This window comes from Haliotis cracherodii, unplaced genomic scaffold (assembly GCF_022045235.1).
Source record: "Haliotis cracherodii isolate W230 unplaced genomic scaffold, xgHalCrac1.p SCAF_5, whole genome shotgun sequence".
In the NCBI taxonomy this organism is placed as follows: domain Eukaryota; kingdom Metazoa; phylum Mollusca; class Gastropoda; order Lepetellida; family Haliotidae; genus Haliotis; species Haliotis cracherodii.
The window spans coordinates 24,810,886-24,836,905 of record NW_027266308.1 but is presented as its reverse complement, the minus strand read 5'-3'; the positions used below and the strand labels follow the sequence as shown (position 1 = coordinate 24,836,905).

The window sequence follows — 26,020 nt, the reverse complement described above, 5'->3', positions numbered from 1 at the left end:
AGCAAGTGTTCAGACTTCTGACATGGTCAAGCACACAAAATTGACTAAAATGAGTAAAAATGGTAAGTTTCTTGAACTACAAATGAAAAATTAAGTATAAGCTAGGTGTGACTGAAGACATATGATTTAACATATGCTTGTTATGTTTTCATGTATGGGTCCGATGATAATCAGTTTGGGTCAAACTTAGAAAATCAACCGTTTGGACCAAAAATATTTCTTACCTCGGGTTTTTGTAATAGTATTGTCGTTAAGCAAACATGCAGTTATTATTATTCATATGAACACATCTGATACCAGTCTTATCAATTTTTAAAGGTTTTGCTCAATTCTTCAATTAAGCAGATCCTGTGGACCGAAAAGGACCTTATCCTACATTCACATGAGGGATCTTAAGATCTGTGTCACTTTGGGCTTTCCTTCCACGTTAGGCTGACACTTGTAATATAACTGGAATACTGTTTAAGGCAGTGTTAACTCCACTCACTCACTCACTCACTCAATCACTTGTTCACTCGTTCACTCACTCACTCACTCACTCGAGGAATCGAAACAGAACCTGAAGCAGACAGAAGTATATACATGTATAGGCGTGATAGTGGCGAAAATGCTTAGATTAATTACATTTTAGGCTGATGAATATCTTTATTGAGTTCTGAAAGATCGATCTGTCCACAATTGATCTGGTTTGCATTCCAGCACTCAGGTTGCAGCACTACTGCACAGGTCACATTTTACAGCATAGAAGGCCTTTGTTGTAGGAGAGGTTCAATATGTTAATCATTGATACATCAACCATTTGTCAACTGTTCCACTGGAACGTGCTTGGCCTTGTAATGTTTAATACAGTATCAGTTAACATACATACTTCCATGTATGTGTTATAATGCTATTATGTTAAGAGCAAGTTTGGTTCGTGTCAGTGTGTCGATCACCTGTTGAAATTGACTGTTGACACAGTGCGGTGCTCCATTGTTGGTCTTCTGAAATCTTAAATGGCATGTGAAGAAAAAGGCACTGAGCAAATCAATCTCCATTATCCAATATTTACAATGAAAACACATTATTATTATAATGGTAGAGTAAATTTTAGAGAAGCCTTTTGTTGAGATAAAAAACAAACTTTTTATGAAGGCACATGTTCTTACTTAACTGCATGTTTAATGGTACCCAAATTAGTTTGTTATTCTGATTATTTGATTATCCTTGATGTAGTTAACAAACAAATTATGAATGCATCTTTGTCTTGAAAAAACTTCCAGCTGGTAATTTTCTGTCAGGCAGTCTGGGTTTTTCTCCACCTGCCCACCTGTCTGGCAGATAGTTTTAAGACTACTTATGTTTTCAGTTTTATTATAACTACTCGTAGATTTTCAAGTCATTTTTTGCATTATTTCAGCAGAATCGAGGCTCAATTTGTCTCTTATTTCTCACGATTTTTCAATATTTATAATGTCTGAATGTGGGCAGGTAACTTTGAAGATGGACCGGCAACATTTATGGATCACCTGCCTGACTGTCTTGTTGGGTTTTACAATTATTTCAAACCCTGCAACATGTGCATGCATAGAGTCCCCAGGGGGTATTTCAGGACAAAATATTCACCATACTTGTTTTGAGAAGGATGAGGAATAGATGGTTGCACTGTGTGACCTTGTTGACTGTGTGGCACAGAACTCGGGTAGCAATAGGCACTGGCCCGCTTGCCTGAATCAGTTCGTCTAATGTGAAAATATATCCCCAGCCCTAGTATGATTTCGGGGGTTTTAGGTGTCATATCGTCACTAATCGGTTGAATGGTTTCTTTGAGAGGCAGTTGATATGTTTTAAGTTAATTTGTCTAGTTTTTTGGCCAAGACTTGATTATTTGCTAGCCAACATGATATCAGCCTGTGCAAAATACATTTGTCTTCTATCCGGAACATGTATTTTGGCATAATTTTCAGTGGACTTTTGTCTTACCAAATGGACTAGAGTAAACTGATTTTTACCAGACCAGAAGAAAATTTAATAGACTCAGGCTTTGGACGAGTAGTTAGAATGCAGACTGTGATTGTTTGAATTTTGCTTACTTCGTCATTCAGCATTCACTCACTTAGTGTAGATCCAGGGTAGAATAGGTCTTCAGCAACCCATGCTTGCCGTAAATGGCGATTTATAATGCTTGTCGTAAAAGGCGACTAACGGGATGGGGTGGTTAGGCTCGCTGACTTGGTTGATGCATGTCATCGTATCCCAATTGCGTGGATTGATGCTCATATCAATCACTAGATTGTCTGGCCCAGACTCGATTATTTACAGACCGCCGTCATATAGCTGGAATATTGCTTAGTGCAGCGTTAAACAACAAATACTTACAATGTCTACAATGTTTATCATTACGGGTGAAAGATGTTCTTTTCATAGTCATAATGTAAACATTAGAGGTTGTAAATAAGAGATTAAATGGATCCTGAAGCATAGTTAAATGTCTCAAGTAACACACATCTCCCTTTATTTCTAAGACTGTTTATGATGTTCAAGTAAATCTGAAACTCATCTGATCATCTGGTAGACATTTCCCATGCATGTATTTACAGATGTCAGCTGGGTTCAACACTGTTGTATTGCTATTAGTCTTGTATCTGTGCAAGGCGTGGATTGTTAACCGTTGACAGCTGTTGACAACATGTTGTATTGGTGTTGTATTGGTGTTGTATCAGCTTACATGATGGTCACACTTAGCCTGACCTCATCTGACCTGATCCAGACCATGTGCAGGCCATTAGTGGAACGCCTTCACTGAGGTCTTGCAGGAAGTGCTGGTGCGGCTCTGGTGTGAGTGTGAGGAGATCACCATCCAAGTTCATCACCCTTCTGAAACTTACATCAATTATTGATCTGATTGTTTCTGGATAGAGGACATTGTTTGTCTTGAGACGTCTGCGCACAAATCAAAATTTATTTAAGCTGTGGTAAGGCTTTGGCTGGACAAATGTTTAGTGGTTATAATTTCATCTAAAATAATTAAGTGTTTTTTTCTTTAACTTTAACTTCATCAACTGGGAAAATTGTTTTGGACATGGAAAGTGTGGATCGTTTTGTAAGCCACTGGTTTCGTTGTCAAAGACTTGATTAACTGCAGGCTATCATGATACCTCTAGAGTATAAATTGCTGCTTTGTAACATCATATACCTTTCATTGTTTTGGGGTCAGGTGTATATAGTCAAGAATTTTTATTTTGCAAAAACACCCATTGGGGACCTGGTACAAAGATGGAACATCTATATGGTGCAGAGATGAGAACATGGTAAATATACATAACATAAATGCATGAAAACATTATGGAAATACAGACAAAAGAAAACTATGTATGATTTTTACAAGTTTTAAAGTTATTTGCAATGTTCATCAGTTTATATTTTGGAGATAAAGGTAGAAGAAGAAGAATATCTGTTGTACAAAACAGCCACAGGGGGCAGGGTACAAAACATGAACATGACTAATTAAAACATTGACATACAAAACAGAATACAAATATTGCTATGATTATATTGTTAGGGAGGAGATGCAGATTTTCTTTGCCTGAACATTTTGTGAATGAAATTAGATATAATTTTTGCAAAGGGCTTTGGTCGATTTAATAGTATTTTTAGCAATAGTAGGTGCACAGCAAAGCCGGGTGATGAATTTAGTTCCCCTCTCAGATCTTTGTAGAGTTCCTCATCTTCTGTTTCATCGAAATGTGATTGTGATTTTTACACAGACTTTAATGGCAGATACACAATTATTTGTAGTGGTATAGGCCGGATTGCTGTACTGTTAAGGCAGTGGCTCATGATAAAGATCCAAGTTTAATCCCCAGTGTATTGGGTTCATTTCTAATAGGACCGCCTCCGTGGTCTTGTAGTAGAGCGTCCGCCCGGAGAGCGGAAGGTCCAGGGTTCGATCCCGGGCCACTTCATACTAAAAGACGTTAAAAGATTGTACTTGTTGTTACCCTGTCTGGCACTCGGCATTAAGGGGCTAAAACAAGGACTGGTCGGCTCAGAGTCAGTATATACTGTGTCTGAGTGGGGTATTCATGTTGAACTGCGGCATGATATCTCAGTGAGCTGGCACTATAAATCGGCATCAGTCCGGACTAGTACAAGCAGCCACACACACACACATACACGTGCATGCACGTCGCTATGTAAGTGCAATAATCTTGGACGCTACGTTAAACCCAATTTCACCTCACCCTCACCTCATTTCTAATACACTCTACCAACATTGCTCAAGACATGTAAAACATGATTCAGTCCCTTCTACACTGTTAGAATGGTAGTTGTTTCCACTAAGGTTTCTCATCACAACTTGAATACCTAACACAAGAGGATTTACATTAGATTGTTTCACACTAAATCCTTGTCAAGTGTGATCGGCCATTGTGAGCGCAGATGGAAAGCCTGGAGTAATGATGCTACTCTGGTGTGATGTTTGAGCTCCATGTTGAACCAGTGTTTCGCCTCTGTGTACCAAACCATGACAAACTCCTGTGTCAACCTGGGTTTCTCTTCTGCCTTGTCCACTGAACCAGCCACTGATAGTGTGTAAACTGGCCACAATGGACATAGCCTAAGAGTGTCCAGTGTCTATAGTTAGATGTTTCCACCTTGTTCACATTTTAGAGTGAGTGAGTGAGTGTGTTGATATTTTGCCACAGTTGTATCACAACCTCTGAGAGGAAAGCTATTAAGCTAAGAGTGACACAGGTGCATGTGCAGTCTCTGCTCAAAAAATTTGAGTCATTTTGCCCAAACATGGATAAAAGTGTAAATTTCTGAAGATCACAATGTTATTTTAAGCATTATTACTTACTAGTCAAAACAGAATTTAACTAAGGATGTATATCGTTTGGTGAAAAACCATTTGCCAAGGGTATTGCAGACATACCATTGATCATAACCAGGATTCAAACCCAAGATAAGCGGATCCTGGGACAGCTGAGGACAGAGAATTTCAGTGGCATGGACATCAAGGCCATCATCCCTGCACTATTGAGGAACATTAGATGGACTGTTTGAGCAAAGACTGATGTCTTCTAAATTGTCCCTCAATGGCCTAATTTCTTTTGATGGGGGAATGTCTACACTGTCAATGACCGTCAGGATGTGTAAAGTCATGTTATGGCTGTCCACTCTCGCCTACTCAAACAGGCAGAGATCAGGGGAGGATTGTTTTAACATGGCGCTGACCTGACACATTTCACACCTACATGTCCACAAGGATGTTTGTGATCAGGGGTAAAGTGATGACTCATATATGTCTATGTATACATCTGACATGTACATGATGGGTTTGAACAATTGTCAGATATGTTGTAAAAGCAAAGTGGCTACAGGTGAAATAGTCAATTTATTATTATTTATTATCTAACTTCATTAGTAGAATCGTAGTATTTCAATGAACACAAACATTAGATTTGCCCTTTGAAACGGATGAATATCTAGGCTGAAATTTCTTCAGTTATCAAATATTATATTTGACCACACACAGTACCAAGTGAATAATTGGTACAACTGTGATGAAAATAAGAACTGTCTTGGTCAAGTCCCACTTCGAAAAAGAAAACATGAGGGAAGAAAGTTTCTGACTGCCATCACAAATGACTTGATTGATGTCACTGTATCCCAGTTGCATGGATTGATGCTCATGATGTCAATCACTGGATTGTCTGGTCCAGACCCTTCTTTACAGACTTGCGTCATGTAGCTAGAATATTGTTGTTGATTTATGTCTCTCTGAAATCTGGGATACAAGGTCAGTACCATTGTTTTCTGTCAAATCCTGCAGATGTCTTTACATGTTGAATACAACTTTCTTCCACACGTAGGGGCAGTCGGGTAGCATAGTGGTTAACGCGTTCGCTCGTCATGCCGAAGACCTGGGTTTCGATTCCCAACATGGGTATTGGGTACAATGTGTGAAGCCCATTTCTGGTGTCCCCCGCCATGATATTGCTGGACTGGAATATTGCTAAAAACGGTGTAAAACCATACTCACTCACTCCTCCCAATATAGATGAGTTACAGGATGGCAGCATTTCATGGCCTGTGTCCGCCAGTCCCTGAGGACAGGTCACCTCACAACAGCACAAACACTTCTGCCTTGGTGCCAGCATGCCAAACATTGACATCGGGCTCCTGCAAACTTTGACCATGACCAAATTTCATTTCATCTTTGTGTATGTGATGCTGACATAAGGAATGAACATATTTCCTTTAATTTTTTGCATGGTTGAGTTTTGCGAAGAGTCTGTCTTGTGGAGTTAACCAAACTGACCCCAAATATTGTGATAAAAAAAATGAGATATTCAAAGATTTGATGATCCCATACCCATGTGTTGACCATGGACATTTGAACAATTACTTCAAACACTGAGGCTTCTGGTTTGCTCAGCTGAAGAAACCCAGTTAACTCAAATGTAGCCTTTGATATTTCAAAGATGACATTTTATAGAAAATAAATTCACCCTCCATTGACCTTGAACTGAAGCAAAGTTGCAGTTGGCAACAATTTGATGGGATCATTTCAGTGTTTTCCCAATAAAGATTTGCATGTGATTTGTAAACCAGTGTTCATAATTAAAGGGACCCTGAGGTTTGCTGGATTTACATCTAGGGACCCCTTGTCTTCAATTTTTAAGATCAGGTTTTTGACAATAACTGCTTTTTTTTCTTGCTTAATTAAGAACACTGCATACCAAGGTGTGTGTATAGTAGGTCAAGGTAGCATTGAGAGATCACTGGATCAATGGCTTTGATACTCAATGAGTAGATGATTAGAAGTGGAGAGAGTGAGGAGGGTTTGGCACATAAAACGTCAGGAATAAATACTGGGACGTCACAATCTGCAATAATGCAGTATGAGATTTATTGTTATTATGATAGTCGGCGTTTAAAGTTATGATTAAAGTTATTTTTTATGATTCAGAAGAATGTGTAAAAGCTTTTGGAACTTGTAAGTGTGGTAGCAATGATTTCCTGACATTCCGTTGTGAAGAACCATGCAGGAACTCTTTAAGTCATTGTTATTGATTGCTCCATAGGTTAACCCTGAGTGCATGTTTTATGACTGTCGGTATTGATAGGGGATAATGTACACTTCATTACTTGGGTAATTCAACAACATGTCCAATGTTGCAGGAAACTAGCATAATGAACACACCACAAACAGTTTCAGGGAAACAGGTTCTATCATGTTTTAAATGTATAAGGAAAAGTGTCCAGATTTCAATCGACTTCATAGAGTCATACTTCTTGCAGCTTCCTTTGTTGTTGTATTGAATCCAACCAACCTGACATTAGAAATTAATTTCCAGACAAAGCATGCACATCAACTCTTCAGTGTAGCTGAAATAAGTATCGCAGAATACACACTGGATCAATGCCAGGATGTTTTATCTACTGGGACATTTTCGTCATGGCAGTAAACAAGGCTGGAGACATTTTGGGTTTCAGTGGTACAGGATGATCGTTAGATGTGCATACATTATGAAGCAGTGTAATAGGGGTTATGACTGTTGAGACTTAATGAGCGTGACGACATACAGCGTATATTACAGAATCAATGCAGATTTGAGTTTCTGTCTTTAAATGTAGGTTAAGTTGGAAAAGGCTGGAGATATTTCTCATATTTGATGCAGTAGAAATATTGAAATTTTTCATCTTGACAAACCCTTCTGTCAGTGCACATGTCTGTGAATGTATTTTCAGTGTTTGAAAAATCGATATGTCTCCAAGTATCTATTTGTTGTGTTTTTCTATTTCATCTTTGTAATGGGCTGGTTAGGATACGGTTGCAGTTAGCAGTGATAGAAATTGGCATTATTCCTATAGTCCTTACCAAACTGCTCAATAGTACTAGAAGAAATTTGCCATTTTTGATGAAACTGTTAGTTTCTCACACTGAGTTAGTGTTCAAAATCTCATCAAATACTACTCCCTCACAGGAGAAGGGATAATAAATAGTGGAATCACAGATATAGGATGTTTTGTACATGGAACAAAAAAAAACAGAATATGAAACATGTGAAGAGTTATCTGCGGCATGAGGGTGATGTTTGGACACACCTACCCTCCAGGTCAGCAAACAGAGGCTGACCACAGAGTATGGAGGTTGACCCAATACACTGGTGTGGGAGGGACCCCACCTGGACAGTCCAAACATGTCTTCTCACGGGCACACCTGCCTCAACACAGGCGCTCTGCGTTGTGAAGATGGTGAAGGGTGTTGACGTCTTTTAATGAAGCGTAAATTGCTAATGAATAAATATTTGGGAACAGGGTCAAGTGCTGTTTGATATTGTTCAAACAAATGGTCGTTGATCAATAATTATCTCGGAGTTGTTCAGTTTGTATGGTTAATACTCTTAAGGGTTATTCTTTGTTTTTGGGCTGATAGTGTTTGGTACATATCACACTGAATATTTTTCATGTTTAATCAGTGATACTTATTTGAAGGGTGACATGCGAATTGACCCTGAAAACTATACGGTCCATTTGTGAGTAATATGATGGCTCTGATCCTGAATCTGGCCATCAGTTTCGCAGGTAATAGGTGCTTTTACCCATACATTTTCCAATAGGAAACTCTGTTTAATAATCCTCTAAATTTGTAGCTAGCCCATCATTTGCCCATGTCCTAACAAGTCTTCTATTTGACATTCAGGTTGTAGCATCACACTCCACAATGTCCCCCTTAGTCTCCCTCACATCACACCAACCTCTCCTGAGTGAAATCTGCAGGTCACGACCCTGACAAACGCCTGTGATTATGACATGCAGTTACTTCTCACAATCCGCACGTCCTGTCACTTAGCGACACTGAATGTTTCATTCGTTGGTCCTGGACAAGCCGCGGTCCATCATTGTCCTTGCTGTCTGCTGTCAACACAGCATCTTGTGTTGGAGGGGCCACATCAGTCATTGGTTCCTGCATTAAAGCTGTGCCGGGGCATTTAGTAGGGACTTGTCACCCACAAAGCTGTGAAAGGTTTTCAGGGTCATGCGCAGTATGCCCAAGGTTTGAGTGCAGGTGATTGTAGTGTGGCTCTATCTAGACTGATGAGCAAATGATGTAATTTCCTACAACCTTCGAATTCTAGATGACACATGTAGTCATATTTTTGAATCAAATTTTAAAAATATATATGTAAATTATTTGTAATAAATACAAAGGAGTCCAAAATTAAGGACTTTCAAAAACAAATGATTTGATTTACCCAAAACATCCACACAAAGATCTGAAACTGCATGACAGTCTGAAGGCAGAAACACAGACACTGTGGAAGACATGACAAACACTGCTGCTACTCCTGGAGACACTTATCTACCACCAGCAACCAAGAAGACATAGTCTACATTCCTTCAGAGGGCCACAGAAGCAGTGTTTATCTTTGCTCTACCTGCCTCAGTGATTCAGGAATCAGTGTGGCTCAAGGCTGCACTCAAGAACCATTCAACTGATGCTAATTTATAACATCTAATTGGTATGAACAGAACATCAAAATCCAGCAATCTGGATGATGGTGCAAAAGGTCAGCCAGGCAGCAGGGACCAGAGCCCCGTTGCTCAAAGCGATGTCAGTGCTAAGACAGTTGTAACTCCATACTTTAACATAGACAATTGTAGTGTTAGATCGTTTTGTGGATAGGGGCCAGGAGGTTGTGACTTAGAGTCAGTGTAAGCATGACTGTCATTAAGGCTATCTCTGGGAGGACATGTCATACTGGGGTGGTTAACTTCAAGCGTTTGTCACTGAAGGTGTGTTTCATCATTTCATCATTATTTGAGGGCCTCAGGGTATAATGAAGGTATCGGCTGGTCCATATTCAACTCAATGATTATTGAGGACATACATGTCCAACAGAACAAGTTATCCCCTACCCCTCTACATAATAAAATGCTTGTTTACTCTGTTGATAGTGTAACTATTGAACACCTTCAGGAAACATGGTAGATGTGTTTCTATACATCTCTAACAGTGTAACTATTGAACATCTTGAGGAAACAAGGTTGATGAGTTTCTGAAAATCTCTAACAATGTAAGTATTGAACGTCTTAAGGAAACAAGGTTGATGAGTTTCTGAAAATCTCTAACAATGTAAGTATTTGAATACACAATGCCATTTAGAAAGTGGTCAAATGTAACTAATGTTATATTTGGGAGAACACTTTCTTAGTAAAGTACAGATTCTAGTACTTTTTTGGGTTGAGTCCCGTGCAGGATTCGAACCCACACCTGCCAGGGTGAGGCACCTAATCGCCAGCACACAAAGTCAGCGATCTAACCCACTCAGCCACCGAGGCTTCCACAAAATGAAAGTTCGACAACTGAACGTCTTGAGGAAACAAGGTTGATCAGTTTCTGAAAATCTCTAACAATGTAAGTATTGAACATCTTGAAGAAACAAGGTTCATGAGTTTCTGAAAATCTCCAACAATGTAAGTATTGAACATCTTGAGAAAACAAGGTTGATGAGTTTCTGAAAATCTCTAACAATGTAAGTATTGAATGTCTTGACAAAACAAGGTTGATGAGTTTCTGAAAATCTCTAACAATGTAAGTATTGAACGTCTTGAGGAAACAAGGTAGATGAGGGTCTGTGTATCACTCACTAACAGTGTAACTGTTGAAGGCACTGCTTCCTGCCTGGGTGAAACAGGTACAGTTTGTATGTTGTCGTCAGAGATCTACCTTAGATGCAGGCACACATAGCATGACATAATGTGCCTGTGTCACAGCTAATAGTCCTGCAAACATGGCCTCACCTCGTCAATGAGCTTCTCACGTTTGCTGATATCCCAGACACTCCGCAAGCGTTGATCAAGTTGTCTAAATCAATCAGAAGCTACAAAACTGTCTCATGAGTTCTGAAGGATGGAGACACTCGGCTGTTTTCTTGTTGACATGAAAGTTTGCTTCTGTCCACCGATTGTACCCAAGGACATCATCCAAATACAAGTTGTAGCTTTTAATCTTCAAGTTAAAATGCCATGTGATGGCAAATACTCTCATTAGCTTGGTGTTAGTTAACACAATGAAGATAAGTTAATCAGTTTGTTCAAACCTGCCTGAAAGGTTTGTCATGATGACGTTCTGTGTTGTATGTGGCGTGAAGTAATTGCTCAGGCTATCAGTCACTGGTTTTCTGATCCAGATTCAGTCATTTCCTGGTTGTCAGGGCATAGTAGTCCTGCACCATGACTGTGGAATTTATATTTTTTAGATATTTTTTTTATTAAAGCCTGCTAAAGTCTAGATCAAACCAACCAAGTCTAGTTTGCTTATGAAAACAGCAGAAGAGGAAAGGGTTTGGGGTTGTTTTTTAAAAATTATTATTATTTTAAAGACATGTTTTCATATCTGCTATTAACTTTATCATAAGAGGTAAAATGTGGATCAGATGAACACAATGGCTGTTCTGTATAAATAGCACATAGACAGATTACCCATCAGGATATAACACATTTCAGTGGCACAGATGTGTCTAGGTTTCAACCTCAAGTACTCATGGGGGGAAATTTGGGGGGAAATTAATTTCTGTCAAAATATTTCTAAGCATTCAGGTCTTCTAACATTTCCAATCAATGCAATAAGGGTGAGGTGATTTGGTTACAAATCATTTTTGGAAAAGAATTACTGATTTTACTCTCAAAATATGCCAGATATTCCCGAGAGCCTCACTTTGTAGTTGGGATCTTTGGGTTTACTGAACTTAGGGACTGACTGTAAAGAGTAAACTTGCATGCTTGTCCTGACTGTATTACTGACCTTTGGCCTGGTCAGTGTTTAAGACAGAATTGGTTTAAGTTATCAGATCGAAACTATTTCTAAGCTGATAGCCACACACTTCCAGCATGGCAATGTGGTCAAGCCTCTTACACAGGCTTTGATGGTATAGCCAGTAGGTAAACTCAGCAAATTGTCAGGTAATCCCATTATGCCACACAAGTATTCACCTGCTGCATGGAAAGTGAAAGCCCCATTAAACATGGAAACGTCCTTTAGTAGATGATTATGGGAATGTGTGTGTGTTAATGATTGGATTTACAGGGCTTATGCATTAGTTTGAATCGCACACTTGAGTGTTTTGTTACCAGAGCCACTGTCATTGTATCAGAAGGTTCCATTTGGTTCTCCATTGTACATTAGTGGTGTAGCAATACGGTGACTCTATACTGTACACGATGTACAAGGTTGGGCGCGGACGGGTAACTTGGGTACTCGGGTCGGGTGGGTAATGAGTAGGACCCGGGTACCCACAGGACAACCCAGACCTGTGGTTAGTCACATGATTATATTGTTTAGTGGCAAATATTATCTTGAACTTCCACAGTTACACTATAAGTTTTTAATGTTCGCATTTCGTTCTTACTATGCACACATACCTTCTGACATTATATGTTTGAATAGAGATAAAACTTTAGTCAACTTCAGTGTATGCATTGCCAGATCGTTTTATACAAGTATCTAAATACATTTTTCCAGGGCCACAGTCAAACAATTCCCAGTCGGACATTAGCACATCTTTCTTGAGACCTACAGCGAGCACCCAGTTAGGGTCGGGTAATAGGGGGTGGGGGTAGGCGTAGTAAATATGGACTCGTCCCAGCCTGAGTACAAGGCCCACAAAACAATATATCATTTACAACTGCGGTATCCCAATACATATGATACATTACATTTCAAGTTATATTGGTGGGAGAATGAGTGAATGAGTATGGTTTTACACCGCTTTTAGCAATATTCCAGTTATACCACGGCCGGCAACACCTGGGCTCCGTTCCACAAAGTGATCATAGTGCTAAGTCGATCGTAACTCCCATACTTTAACATAGACGCAGTCGTAGTGCTAAGATCGCTTTGAGGAACGGTACCCAGAAATGTATTGGTGTAAGAACACAGGATTGTGACAGAAACTGTCAACCACCAGCTTAGGCAGATTCTCTGGTATTTCCTGGTTGGTATAAATAGCATAACATTCACAGTGCCCTCCAGGCTATGTGCTTCTGTCCTTCAATGTCATATCTCTGAAATTTAAAAGCAAATTATTCAGGGTTGTGATACAATTTATGCAATAAGGACTATATCGTAATACGAATCGTTACATCACACCCATAGTATTGGGATAAGTATCGTATCATGCCCCCCACTGAATCGTTACACCTCTGGTGTACATGTGAAGCGTACTATCCATCCAGATGTGTCTAGATGATATTGTACCAGCAGCATAAAGGCGATGATAAATTTTGGTATTGCTTATTGATACAGAGTCAATCGTCAAATTCAGGACCTGGGTTTGACTTGTCCATGGGTACTGTGTGTGAAGTCCGTCACCGGTGTTCTCATCTGTGATGTTGCTTGCTGGTCCAAGGAACCTTAAACTGTACTCATTCACCTCCCATCACTACATGCCCCTAGCAAAGATTTAAGGTTTTTCAGGAAATATTATTATTTTTCATTTGTGATGAGTGTTTAAACAATTGGAGCAGCTCACCTGGAGACACCTGCTGCCTGCTGAAACACACCTGCGCAACACACCTGTTCAGTGACAGACAGAGGAGGTCTCACATGCAGCTGTCCCTGCAGATTATCACTGCCCTGATGCAGTGGTTATTCCACTCCCATGAATTCATGTCTACTTAACTTAATTCATATCCTTGATTCGGGAGAATGCCTTAGTGACCTCCATCATTGATCTATGAGTGATCTACTGTCATTGTAAATTAATGTGGCTATCTATTGACAGGGATACCAATTAACCTGTAAGTCAACTATATCCGCTCCTGACAATGGTATAAGGATCTATACCGAAACATTGCTATTACAGTAAAATAAAAAATAAAAAAGTTGTTATTCATAAATTCTGTCCACTTTCTCATCCATCAACTTCTCAACACCCTGTATGTTCAACATTAGGCAAAGTTGATAGGTTTGGGTACTTTCGATCCCTCATTGATACAGTTTGTGCCAATTCTTTGTCGAGCCACAAAATAAGGTAACTGATACAAACAAAATCGTCAAATTTTAAATTAATTATGAAAAGTATGGTATATTATTCATGACTGCTTTGTAAAACTGGGTCTACCCATGACAGGTCAGCCATAATGTCACTGAATATATGATAGGGTGAACCAAGACGGAAAGTAAAGCCTGAATGCTGGGCTGTCTGGTGACATTTCCACATCAGCCTGTGACATAGGTGTAGGGGATGTGGTCTGGGTGTTCCTCAGTGGAGCAGTGGGGTGTTGAGGGAGGCGAGGTTCGGATTCACTGATGTGTCTGAATAGCTGTACTGACTCACTGAATAAGGGAACTTTTTCATTTGAATTTTCACTTCATAATCAAATAGACGTCTTTGTTAACAGGCTTCATGAGTAGGGCTGAACATACTTGACTTAATGTGTTAATAATGGCGGGTAAAATATGGAAAATAATTCTGTGCAGATTTATGAGAATATTGTGGTATTAACATTTTGCCTGTCAAAGCATATTAGCTGACATATATCTCTGGAAAATGGACCGGATTCCCGAGAACAAAGCAGCACAGGCATAGCCCACTAAACAATTCTATGAGTTTTTGACACTCACAATTGTGACAATAGCCCAGTGTGGATCTGCCAGAGACATGGGACAGGCTAGTGGTTACTGTCACTCAACTTGGACTTGATTCTCTACATGTGCATGTGAAGCCTCCCATCCACTCACTCACTCACTCACTCACTCACTCACTCTAGTCCTCTAGCCCCATATCTCATTGGCTAGTAGCATTTGCAGGCTATATTCTTAACTAGCTACAAACCCTGAGGTTTCCAATAGTCTTTGAAAAACAAATTTCTCACTCACTCACTCACTCACTCACTCACTCACTCACTCACTCACTCACTCACTCACTCTTTCTTGAAGCATAGGAGGCCATCCAGTAGTAGCATAGTAAAAGAAATTAATTTAATCATCACTTTGAAAACCCTGGTTGTTTTGTCGCATGGGTAGAATAAGCGAAGCCCATACTTGGGTTTAAAGGAGAACTATTGCTGTATAAAAAGTACTGCTTTTAATGGCACAAAGCCCACTCACTTGTGCCACTGAGGTAATTACATTAAAGTTTTGGAAAATTCCTTCTTTGAGGTACTCATGCTGCAGGAGCATGTTGAAACATGGCTCGGTAAACAATAAAGATCAGATCGGAAAGAAGAGTTCAAAACTTTTTATCTGTCTCCGGTGTCAATTGTGAATGTTTGTTGAGTTATGTATTGGAGCATGTCAAGCAGCTGGGTTACGAGGAGAGAGAGTTATTTAGACACATTGACCCCATAGTAAACACAGTGCTGGGGGAGATCCTTGTCAATATTGACCAACTATTTACAGCAAGTTTGGTGTGAGTGCACATTGCATGGTGGAGAAAATGAAAGATCATGCAGTGTGATTGCATGGAGTTTTTAGTCCGCACAGGCTGAATGTGTGGATATGTTTTTGTCAGGGAAGGCTCTGATTTAATCACTTTAATGTTCTTTTTGTGGAATTTTTCATTGCCTGAAAGGTCGTTGACTGAAGTCCGTAGAGATAACAGTGTGAAATGTACATTTTCTAGTGGAGCTCTTTCATTCATTGATAGCTGTAAAGAAAATATTCAGATTTCAAACTGTTTTACAGACAATTGGCTCTTGTCCCATTTCTGTTTCTTCTTTTAGAAGAGAGAGTTTACTTCAATTATTGTAGTGTAATCATTGAGAATGGAAAAGTCTTTATTGATTTTAAATGTCTAGAGCTAACAGCAGTTTGAGTTGCCTCGTCTTTTGTTGTGGTTGATGTGTAAACTGGATTAACTTTATCAAGTGGCTGTCTTCTCTTCACTGCTGACTACACCCTTTACTAACCCTACACTTCTGGAACCTTTCCATCTCATCCCTCCCTTTGTGTTTGACATGGCGTAGCTCTTCCCACGCCACCCTGTATCTGACATGGCGTAGCTCTTCCCACGCCACCCTGTATCTGACATGGAGTAACTCTTCCCACGCCACCCTGTATCTGACATGGAGTAGCTCTTCCCACGCCACCTTGTATCTGACATGGAGTAGCTCTTCCCACGCCACCTTGTATCTGACATGGAGTAGCTCTTTCCACGCCACCCTGTATCTGACATGGAGTAGCTCTTCCCACGCCACCCTGTGTCTGACATGGAGTAGCTCTTTCCACGCCACCCTGTATCTGACATGGAGTAGCTCTTCCCACGCCACCCTGTATCTGACATGGCATAGCTCTTCCCACGCCACCCTGTATCTGACATGGAGTAGCTCTTTCCACGCCACCCTGTGTCTGACATGGCGTAGCTGTTTCCACGCCACCCTGTGTCTGACATGGCGTAGCTCTTCCCACGCCACCCTGTATCTGACATGGAGTAGCTCTTCCCACACCACCCTGTATCTGACATGGAGTAGCTCTTCCCACGCCACCCTGTATCTGACATGGAGTAGCTCTTCCCACGCCACCCTGTATCTGACATGGAGTAGCTCTTCCCACGCCACCCTGTATCTGACATGGAGTAGCTCTTCCCACACCACCCTGTATCTGACATGGAGTAGCTCTTCCCATGCCACCCTGTATCTGACATGGAGTAGCTCTTCCCACGCCACCCTGTATCTGACATGCCATAGCTCTTCCCACGCCACCCTGTATCTGACATGGCGTAGCTCTTCCCACGCCACCCTGTATCTGACATGGAGTAGCTCTTCCCACGCCACCTTGTATCTGACATGGAGTAGCTCTTCCCACACCACCCTGTATCTGACATGGAGTAGCTCTTCCCACGCCACCCTGTGTCTGACATGGTGTAGCTCTTCCCAGGCCACCCTGTATCTGACATGCCATAGCTCTTCCCACGCCACCCTGTGTCTGACATGGTGTAGCTCTTCCCAGGCCACCCTGTATCTGACATGCCATAGCTCTTCCCACGCTACCATGTGTCTGACATGGAGTAGCCCTTTCCACGCCACCTTGTATCTGACATGGAGTAGCTCTTCCCACACCACCCTGTATCTGACATGGTGTAGCTCTTCCCACGCCACCCTGTGTCTGACATGGTGTAGCTCTTCCCACGCCACCCTGTATCTGACATGGAGTAGCTCTTTCCACGCCACCCTGTATCTGACATGGAGTAGCTCTATCCACGCCACCCTGTATCTGACATGGTGTAGCTCTTTCCACGCCACCCTGTATCTGACATGGAGTAGCTCTTCCCACGCCAACCTGTGTCTGACATGGAGTAGCCCTTTCAACGCCACCCTGTATCTGAAATGGCGTAGCTCTTCCCACGCCACCCTGTATCTGACATGGCATAGCTCTTCCCACGCCACCCTGTGTCTGACATGGTGTAGCTCTTCCCAGGCCACCCTGTGTCTGACATGCCATAGCTCTTCCCACGCCACCCTGTATCTGACATGGTGTAGCTCTTCCCAGGCCACCCTGTACCTGACATGCCATAGCTCTTCCCACGCCACCCTGTATCTGACATGCCATAGCTTTTCCCACGCTACCATGTGTCTGACATGGAGAAGCCCTTTCCACGCCACCCTGTATCTGACATGGTGTAGCTCTTTCCACGCCATCCTGTGTCTGACATGGCGTAGCTCTTCCCACCCCACACTGTATCTGACATGGAGTAGCTCTTCCCACGCCACCCTGTATCTGACATGGCATAGCTCTTCCCACGCTACCCTGTGTCTGACATGGTGTAGCTCTTCCCACGCCATCTTGTGTCTGACATGGAGTAGCTCTTCCCACGCCACCCTGTATCTGACATGGCATAGCTCTTCCCACGCCACCCTGTGTCTGACATGGTCTAGATATACTCAGCCCACCCTGTGTCTGACATGTGTAGCTCTCCTCAGTCCATCCGACATGACCCCACCCCACCCCACCCTGTGTTCAAATGGCATAACTTACCTCCACCATCAAGCCTGTGTTGGACATGGTTAGCCCTCCACACCCCACCTTGTGTCCACCTTGACCCCACACCACTCCATCCCATGTCCGGCATAGCTCCAACCCCACCTTCTCCCATCCTGGCTTTTTTTCCACCCCTCTCTCTCTCCACATGCTCCCCTGTGATGTCTCTGGATGATGGGAGCTGTGATCCCAGGCTGGCAGCTCCCTGCTCCAGAGACTGGATAATCCTGACCAATGTGCAGCTTACCGTTCTGATCCTGGATTTAAGGCAATTACATCCAAAGGCATGAGATGCTAGGATGAGGCTGGGTACTCTGATTCCGCCACTGTGCCAACGTTGAAGTTAGTTCCCAGATCTCTCTGTCAATAGACACGAGAACAGATGTCTCCAAAAGTTACTGCTCAGGTATTTTGGGCTTTGGCATAAAATGAGTCATTTGAAAGACCTGACATTGTTGTCATGTTTCAACGTGCGTGGTCTGACGACAGTTTCTATGAATGGAGACTATCAGCTTCTCCTGACCTGATCCAGCCATCTGTTAACATGTCTCATAGTTTTGTCAGTGTTTCCAACAGTCTCAAGGCAGCCAGAAACATTTGTGTTTTCTCAGTCACATACTCGTGTATTGCCTGATATATTATATTACTAATAAGAACAAGTTGTCCCTATAAAAGAGAGTGGACTTTCAATTTACCAAGACTTGCCTATTAAAAGGACAGACTTACTATACACCCATGGAGTTATCATGCAGTACAGCCTTGGAGCAAAGCTACCTTACCTTGACTGATATGACCAGGATACTTGCTGTGGAATATGAGATATAGCATATACCTAGACAGTCACATTTGCACAACGTTGTGAACACTAGACCCTGGCTTTAAACTTCACACTGAAGTGATAGTACACTGTGCAAGATGCTTCACCAATATTGTACACAGGGTGCTGGATTATTGCTGACTAAGCGTTAAACAACATGCGCTCAATCATTCTGATAATATTGTACATTTCTTGAGGGACTGATGTAATCTTTCCGGTATTTCATCCAACAAAAACTGGGGTGTCCAATTAGTATACCTGACGTGCTCAAACCCATGAAAATAGTGTCAGGCAAGTGGGAAAATATAATTTTGTTCTTTCGGCAAGCATAAAAATTGGCAGTATTAACTTTGTAACTAGAAGATGTAGCATGTGTTTGCCAACTGCAGATGAAGTACCTGACTAGTCATTTTTCTGTTCTGCACATCTCCCATTAGCTGTTGCTTCAGTTAAGGAAATGTTGTTGTGAAAAATAAAGTTTTCTTCTTTTCCCTGATTTAGCAGGACAAGTTGAAAATCAGGCTGGCAATGAGAATATTTATGTTTACTTGCCCTTGGGCAAGTAGGAAATTTGGTTATTTGAACACCACTGAAAGTGTGAAGTCATAAGAATCATTATTTATGAGGATTGACAGTTGTAGTGTTTGGTGATAGTCGCTAGGAGTGTAACGATGGACCGAACTATCCATAAATTGTAGTTGTCAGTGTCCTGATAGACAGCACTGATGACACACTCGATCAACAGCTGGAGTAATTGCTGCGCTGAAACAATGAAGCAATACAAGTCTCATGAGTACTGATAAGAACTGTAACAATACAGCTTCATTGGTTAACATAGGGAAAGTGAGCTTTCTTTGAAGCCACAGGTTTGTGTACACTTGGATTATGTTGATAAATTACAGATATCTCCCTAAGCAGTTGCCAAGCAAGCAAGCAAGAAAATGTTCTTAAGTGTTCTTGTGCAGTGTTCATTCCGGACAGTCCTTTCGCGTCATTCATCTACAATATTCAATAAAAGATGCATGTTTTCAAACTCTTTGGGTTCTTTGAGCACACTTTTATTTTTATAATATGATTGAAAAAGATGGTTGTATTAGGTTATTTTATTAAAGTTAAACGGAATGAAATGAATATGACCTGTTTGTTTTAATTTGGTTTATATATAAATATAACAGAATCAATATCTGTTATTAGATTTGTTGACGATTTGCCGTTTAGGTAGACTTAGTTAATCATCAATCTAGTAAACTTTGCTATCTTTGTAGAGGGCGCCTTTTTTTTAAAAACAAGATTCTTGCTTTACAATGTTAGGGGCCAAAGGTCTAGTTCTGACCTTTTGCAGTACTGTCCTAATAGTGAGCTCTGAAACTGTAATTGATGGCCACTGAATGTTTATGACTGGAGATTGACTTCAATAGGCCTACTGCTATCTGGTGACCGTTGTCACCCCAAACCAACCTACATCAGTCACATGCAAACATGGCAGCTCCCAGGTGTCTCATTTCCTGTTGATTGCCTTGAAGGTCATTCCTCCGACATCTTCATGTTAGTCACCTCTGAAAGACACCTACACTTGAGATCTAGCTTAAGCTCAGATATCAGGAAGTCACACTGTTTGAAGTTATACATCACGGTGGTTAAGGAATATAACAAAAAATATATTATGGTGGCTAAAACTATATTACAAATGATAAATCATGGTGGCTAAAAAATATTACAAATAATGTATCACAGTTGCCTGTCATAATCAAGGCTGGATCATTCAAGCAAGGGGTTGATAGTCTGAGCAACATCCCACGGGGTGTGATAACATGCTAATGATCAACCAAATAACTAGGCCTGACTGAGATCCAAGTGAGTTGCCTCTTATCACATTGAATAGATGCTTGGGCCTGTTGTAGCCCAAGTCCGCCCCTTGGGGATAATAGAGTTGGTCAAGGAAACGTGTCTATGTCTTGTGGAAGTGTTATAGGACTTGGATCGTCATTCTGCTTCATCCTTTTAATTCAGCAATGACAGGTACATTCAGGCTATCAGAGTGGGTGGGTCCCACTACAAAGACAAAGTTCATTACACTGTCACGACAGGGTGGGTTTATTGGAAAGACATGGCCAATACACTGTCACAAAAGGGTAAGCTTAGAAAGACATAGTCAGTACACAACCGGCTAGTCCTTCCATTCAGGACCTTCTTGAGGATGAGCTGTGTCCCGCCCGACTTGACCGCAATACACGCTTTACTTCTGGTAATGTGATAGAACCTCCACACATCTCTGTCACTTACAGATACCCTACAACAGTAGGTAGACAGATCCCCTGCCCCCTGCCATGATCCTGGGAACAGTGGTATTCAGACACAGGGACAGGTTTAGTGGCCCTTCATTCATGTACTCTCAATACCAATCAATTATGACTACATTTGGACATGCCTGGTTACCTCAAAGATCCTACAAGAATTTGACTGATAGGTGTTGGTAATCAGTGTTCTCATTATATTAAATATCTGGCTATTATTTAGTCATGTCAGTATGTAAGATTAATTTGATATAAGACCTTTCAGTTTGTGGGTCCTTGGAAGCTTTAACCATGTGGTCCACATGTCACTTGAGGAACTGGCAATCTTCAGTTGTATCCTGATATTTCCAAGGCTAGGTTTTAGTCTGTATGTTTTTCCCATGTCCCAAGACCTTGATGTCAGCACTCTCAGCCATTGATTGTGATTGCCTACCACCCCAGCCCAGAGGTCTTGATTGTCATTCCATATACGCCTCCTAACCTTTGATACCTTTCTCCATATCAAAGACCACCTTCATATGAATACTATATGATTGTGATCCACCTTAGTAACCAAGTCTGTTTCGATGCCCAATCTCCCATGTATTGAGAATCAGCATCTGTCTTACTGCTGTTTTTGAAGTCAATCCTCCCACTCCATAATTTTGATACCAACCCTTCCACTGCTTGAATTTGATGCCTTCCAATCAAGTTCATGACGTTGGTACCGACCTTTTGGTACTTTTTGATATCCCACGCCCCACCTTCTAAGTCCATCATTTGATGCCCACCCTCCCGGTCTGTAATTGTGATTATGAACCAGCCAGCCATTCCTTGAGGGCATAGCCTAGTGATTAAAGCGTTCGCTTGACAGACTGAGGTCTGGGTTCAATCCCTCATGGGTTTATGTATATGAAGCCCATTGGTCTGTCCCCTGAAATCTTGTTGCTGGAATATGGCTTGCTCACTCACGTATGTTCTGTTTGTGAAAACCGTTTGCAGGGTGGTCGACATTTATTGACTACATGTGTAACCATCCAGAACATATTGAGGAATTCGAGCAGTGCCACTGGCACTGAGCCAGGCATGTGTGACAGACAACATACTTCTATGTGTCAGGTTATATGGTCCGTTGCAGAATATTGCAAGTAAATACTTTGAATCGATGTGTACACTAGCACTCATTAAGGTTAAGGGAATGAGTGTACAGTCAATACCTGTCATGTACATGGACGCATCCGTGCAGAGATAAGCAGTTGTCGATTAGAGCAAACTACAGTTGGCTGCCTGATAACTTATGTGACAGACAGTTTGATTGCAAAAAAAATGTGAATTAATGTTAAAATGTGTTCATGTCTCTTATGACTCTGAGAGAGCTTGTGAGAGTTGTCATTGTTTAATCCTATAGAGTATTGGAGCGGATCTTCTTTTCTAGAACTTCAGGGTAGACACCCTGAGTAAGACATCTAATTTTCATTTTGAACTACTAGCTGATGTAACCTTGCTATATTTTAAAAGTAAACTTCTTGCAACCCTTTGTCTTGGGCCCATGCATGTGCCAATAAAAGTGATAGTTTCACAGTATGTGCCAAAAGCCTTTGTGTCTACTAGTCTAAATGTGTTTTCAATATTATCTGGGGCAGTGGAGTAGTCTTGTGGATACAAATAAGCTTGTCACACCAAAGACCCGGGTTCCATTCCCCATATGGGTGAAATGTGCAAAGCCCATTTCTTGTGTTCCCTGATTTGATAGTGCAGGAATATTGCTAAAAGTGGCGTAAAACCATACTCAGTCATTATTCTCTTCAGTAAATTTTTGACAAGCTAACTAGATATAGACTGAAATGTGGTTGAACTCTCTAAACTGAAATCTCAGAAGGTGCATCTGGTCCCAAGAAGTAGTTGTTATTTTCAGTAGACAGAGGTGACGTGTGCTGTTTGTCTGGGAATGAACACTGCCTATACTGGCAACATTAATGTCACAATATTTCATGATAACCATTGACTGATTTTGGCTTTCTTTCTTCCAGGAGGTACTGCAACAACTGCTTATTCTCAAACTTCCCAACATCCACGCCATCTGCCGCGATCCACATAAAGGTAACATGGTCATTTTGTAGACATAAAACTGTACAGCAATTCCCCCTTTATAAGGCCAGTTGTGCCACCATTGAACCATGTCATCTGTATTGATCCTAGGTTGATTGAGTGTACCGGTAGATATATAGATGCTATCAGTATTGTGTGGGTGCACACCGTACACTGCGTGCCAGTCAGGACTTGACTGTGTGGAAGAGGGAAACTGCTCCACCGATCAAACTGTCACTGTCCTTGTCTGAGCAAGACATCTGTATTCTCTTTGTCAGTTATTTGCTGCTGTATTAAATCATTGTAAAATGAATGGGAATGTGTGCTGAAATCTGATTGGTTGATAAGCATTATTAAATGGGATTTGAAGCCCTGATATTCTCTAGAGAATGTGTAATAGTATCAATAAAGTGCAGTTTAATATTTTTCCATTTGTGGATGTGCTGTAAGTGACATGCATTGAACAGCCAAGTTCTTGGCCCCAGGGGGAGCTTTTTTGAGGAAGATAATTCGGGAAGAGGTTAAAAGGTAGTAGGATATATTCACTGGTTTTGGGTTAGTTAACAGTGTAAATCTACATGTCCAAAGTTGAAAGTTAATTGTTAAACCTGTAGTTCCAAGTTGCCCTCCAAATAATTCAGATTGGAAGAATTTTCTACCTTGAATATTAATTATGTTAATGAAAGACTTGAAATCAAATCATTGACCAACCTGATCATACCATGGGCACAGAGAGAGACTAGTGAATTCCTATGTATTCCACCAGTGTTTGAGCTGTATTATTTCTAAGACTAATAAAATGTGAACTTCTGCTTGTCTGGCAGTGAAACATACCAGGTTTGATGAAATCTTGAAATGACCACTCTCGATCATTTATATGTTTATGCAGAAAGTCTCCTTCCTTTGTCAGTCCAACCTCTGTTGTGAGGATTCCAAGGAAGAATAGTTCTGCATTACCTTATGCGGTTGAACTGGAGAGCTGTTAATGTCATTGGCTGATGTGTGTGGGTAATATACCAGTGTGGGACAAACAGCTCAATGCCCTGTCTGATCACCAGGTTATTGTGTCATGGTCATCTGGATCAGTGCTCACACTGTCATTTGCTCATGTGTTTGCATGGGGTTTCGCCCTTTCAAAGTCTCTGTACTATGGGTGCCCTATTGATTACGGTTCTAGAATAACTTCTACCTGGTAGTGTCCTCTTTTGCTTGTCCTCTCTCTCGCTTGTGGAAATTCTTGCCCAGAGTAGGTTCTCAGTCCTGCTTGTGAAAGACTAACCTGAAGATCAAGTGGTTTCAATGGGAACTGGTTCATTGTATGACATCATACACCAATTACATGGACTGTTGCTCATGTTATCAACCACTGGTTTTCCTGGCCCACTTTCAATTATTTACAGGACATTGTGATGTGGCTGGACTTCTGCCAGCAGTAGTCATAATGAAACCCCTGGGATTCCAGGGTTAGACTAGGTCCCCTGTCATCAGAAATGGATCAGGTGGTCAGGCTTAGTGACTTCGTGGATTGTATGGACCATTGCTCACAATATTAATCACTGCCATCATACTGCTGAGTGTGGCATGAGACACTGAACACAGGATATTAGTTACATTACCTTTTCCACTAATTGTGTTGCAGACTCTAGCTTCGAGGAGATCCGCAAGGTGCTGCTGCTGGTGCTGGGCTGTGCTGTCCAGTGTGAACACAAGCAGAGCTTCATCGAGAACATCAAGCAGCTCGAGATAGAGGTGCAGCATGCCATCGTCGAACACATCAAGGAGGTAGGTCTTATTCATGGGAGGCCGGGATATGAGGTAGTTGTTATCCAAAGTTTAGCTTTTTGAGCATATCAGGAGCTAAAGTAAACTACAGTTGCAACGAACTAACAGGGACCACTCATTTTAGTTCATTATAACCGTGGGTCGTTATAAGCATATATACACCATAAGTATTTACAGCAATGGACGGGACCAAAAAAGCAGTATGTTATGTCGTCTGTTCGTAATATGCGTGTTCAATATAAATATAATACTCTATTTGGTTTCTATGAAGGTTTCAAGGCATAAGGCAAATCTCTGGCTTTGGTATAGTCCTGACAGTCATCTACGGCTTGTCAGTTTATTGGTTTACTTTTCCATTGTGTTCGCATAGGAGTAACTTAAATGGTCAGTGTTCGCTCATTATGCAAAAGGTATGTTGTATCCTCATTGCATAGATCAATGCTCATGATGTCAGTCACTGGATTGTCTGATCCAGACTCTATTATGTACAGACCTTGAGTGCGGCATTAAACAACAAAGCAAACAAAGAAACTATCTGTGATAGGGGGCTCATAGCGGTACAGCTGGCAGTGTTAGTTATAGCTAGTTTATAGTTCCCTTGTCCAGACATAATGGGATATGAGATCATGTAATGGTCCCTCTGCAATCCAGGTGTTCGGTGATGTGTGTCTATTGTCAGCAACCTGTGATCAGGTCCCCCAGAATAATGAGGAATGTTTGATTATGTTCTCGTTAGATAATACAGGTGTGCGGCATAATTGTTTGACCTGGTGCGACCTTGTCTGACAGTGGGTCATGATAACACATACGTGTCTTGGCAGAAGAAGTTTAGTAAGGCCAGGCAGTCACTTGATACTTGAACTGGCATATTGAAACATGGTGATTGCTCAATTATAGGAAACATACACTACATGACAAAACCCAACACAGATCTAGCGTGATCCTTAACTCTAGCAGAGCCACCTGCTGGCTTCTCACCTTCCTACAAGACACCACAGGAGTATATGATACTATATCAACCCCTCAGCTATCTGAATATACCCTATGACTACCACTTAACTAGGACATCTGAATGTACCCTATGTC

At 41.3% G+C, this 26,020-nt stretch overlaps 1 protein-coding gene across 3 annotated transcripts in view; it reads left to right on the top strand.

The window, feature by feature from the left end:
• LOC139444133 (girdin-like) overlaps positions 1 to 26,020 on the top strand; it is a 96,271-nt gene that overhangs the window by 25,234 nt on the left and 45,017 nt on the right. For all 3 annotated transcript variants that reach the window (XM_071225035.1, XM_071225034.1, XM_071225033.1), the window contains exons 4-5: positions 23,095 to 23,164; positions 24,792 to 24,934. In XM_071225035.1, coding sequence (XP_071081136.1) covers positions 23,095 to 23,164; positions 24,792 to 24,934 — 213 coding nt within the window. The remainder of the gene's footprint in view (positions 1 to 23,094; positions 23,165 to 24,791; positions 24,935 to 26,020) is intronic.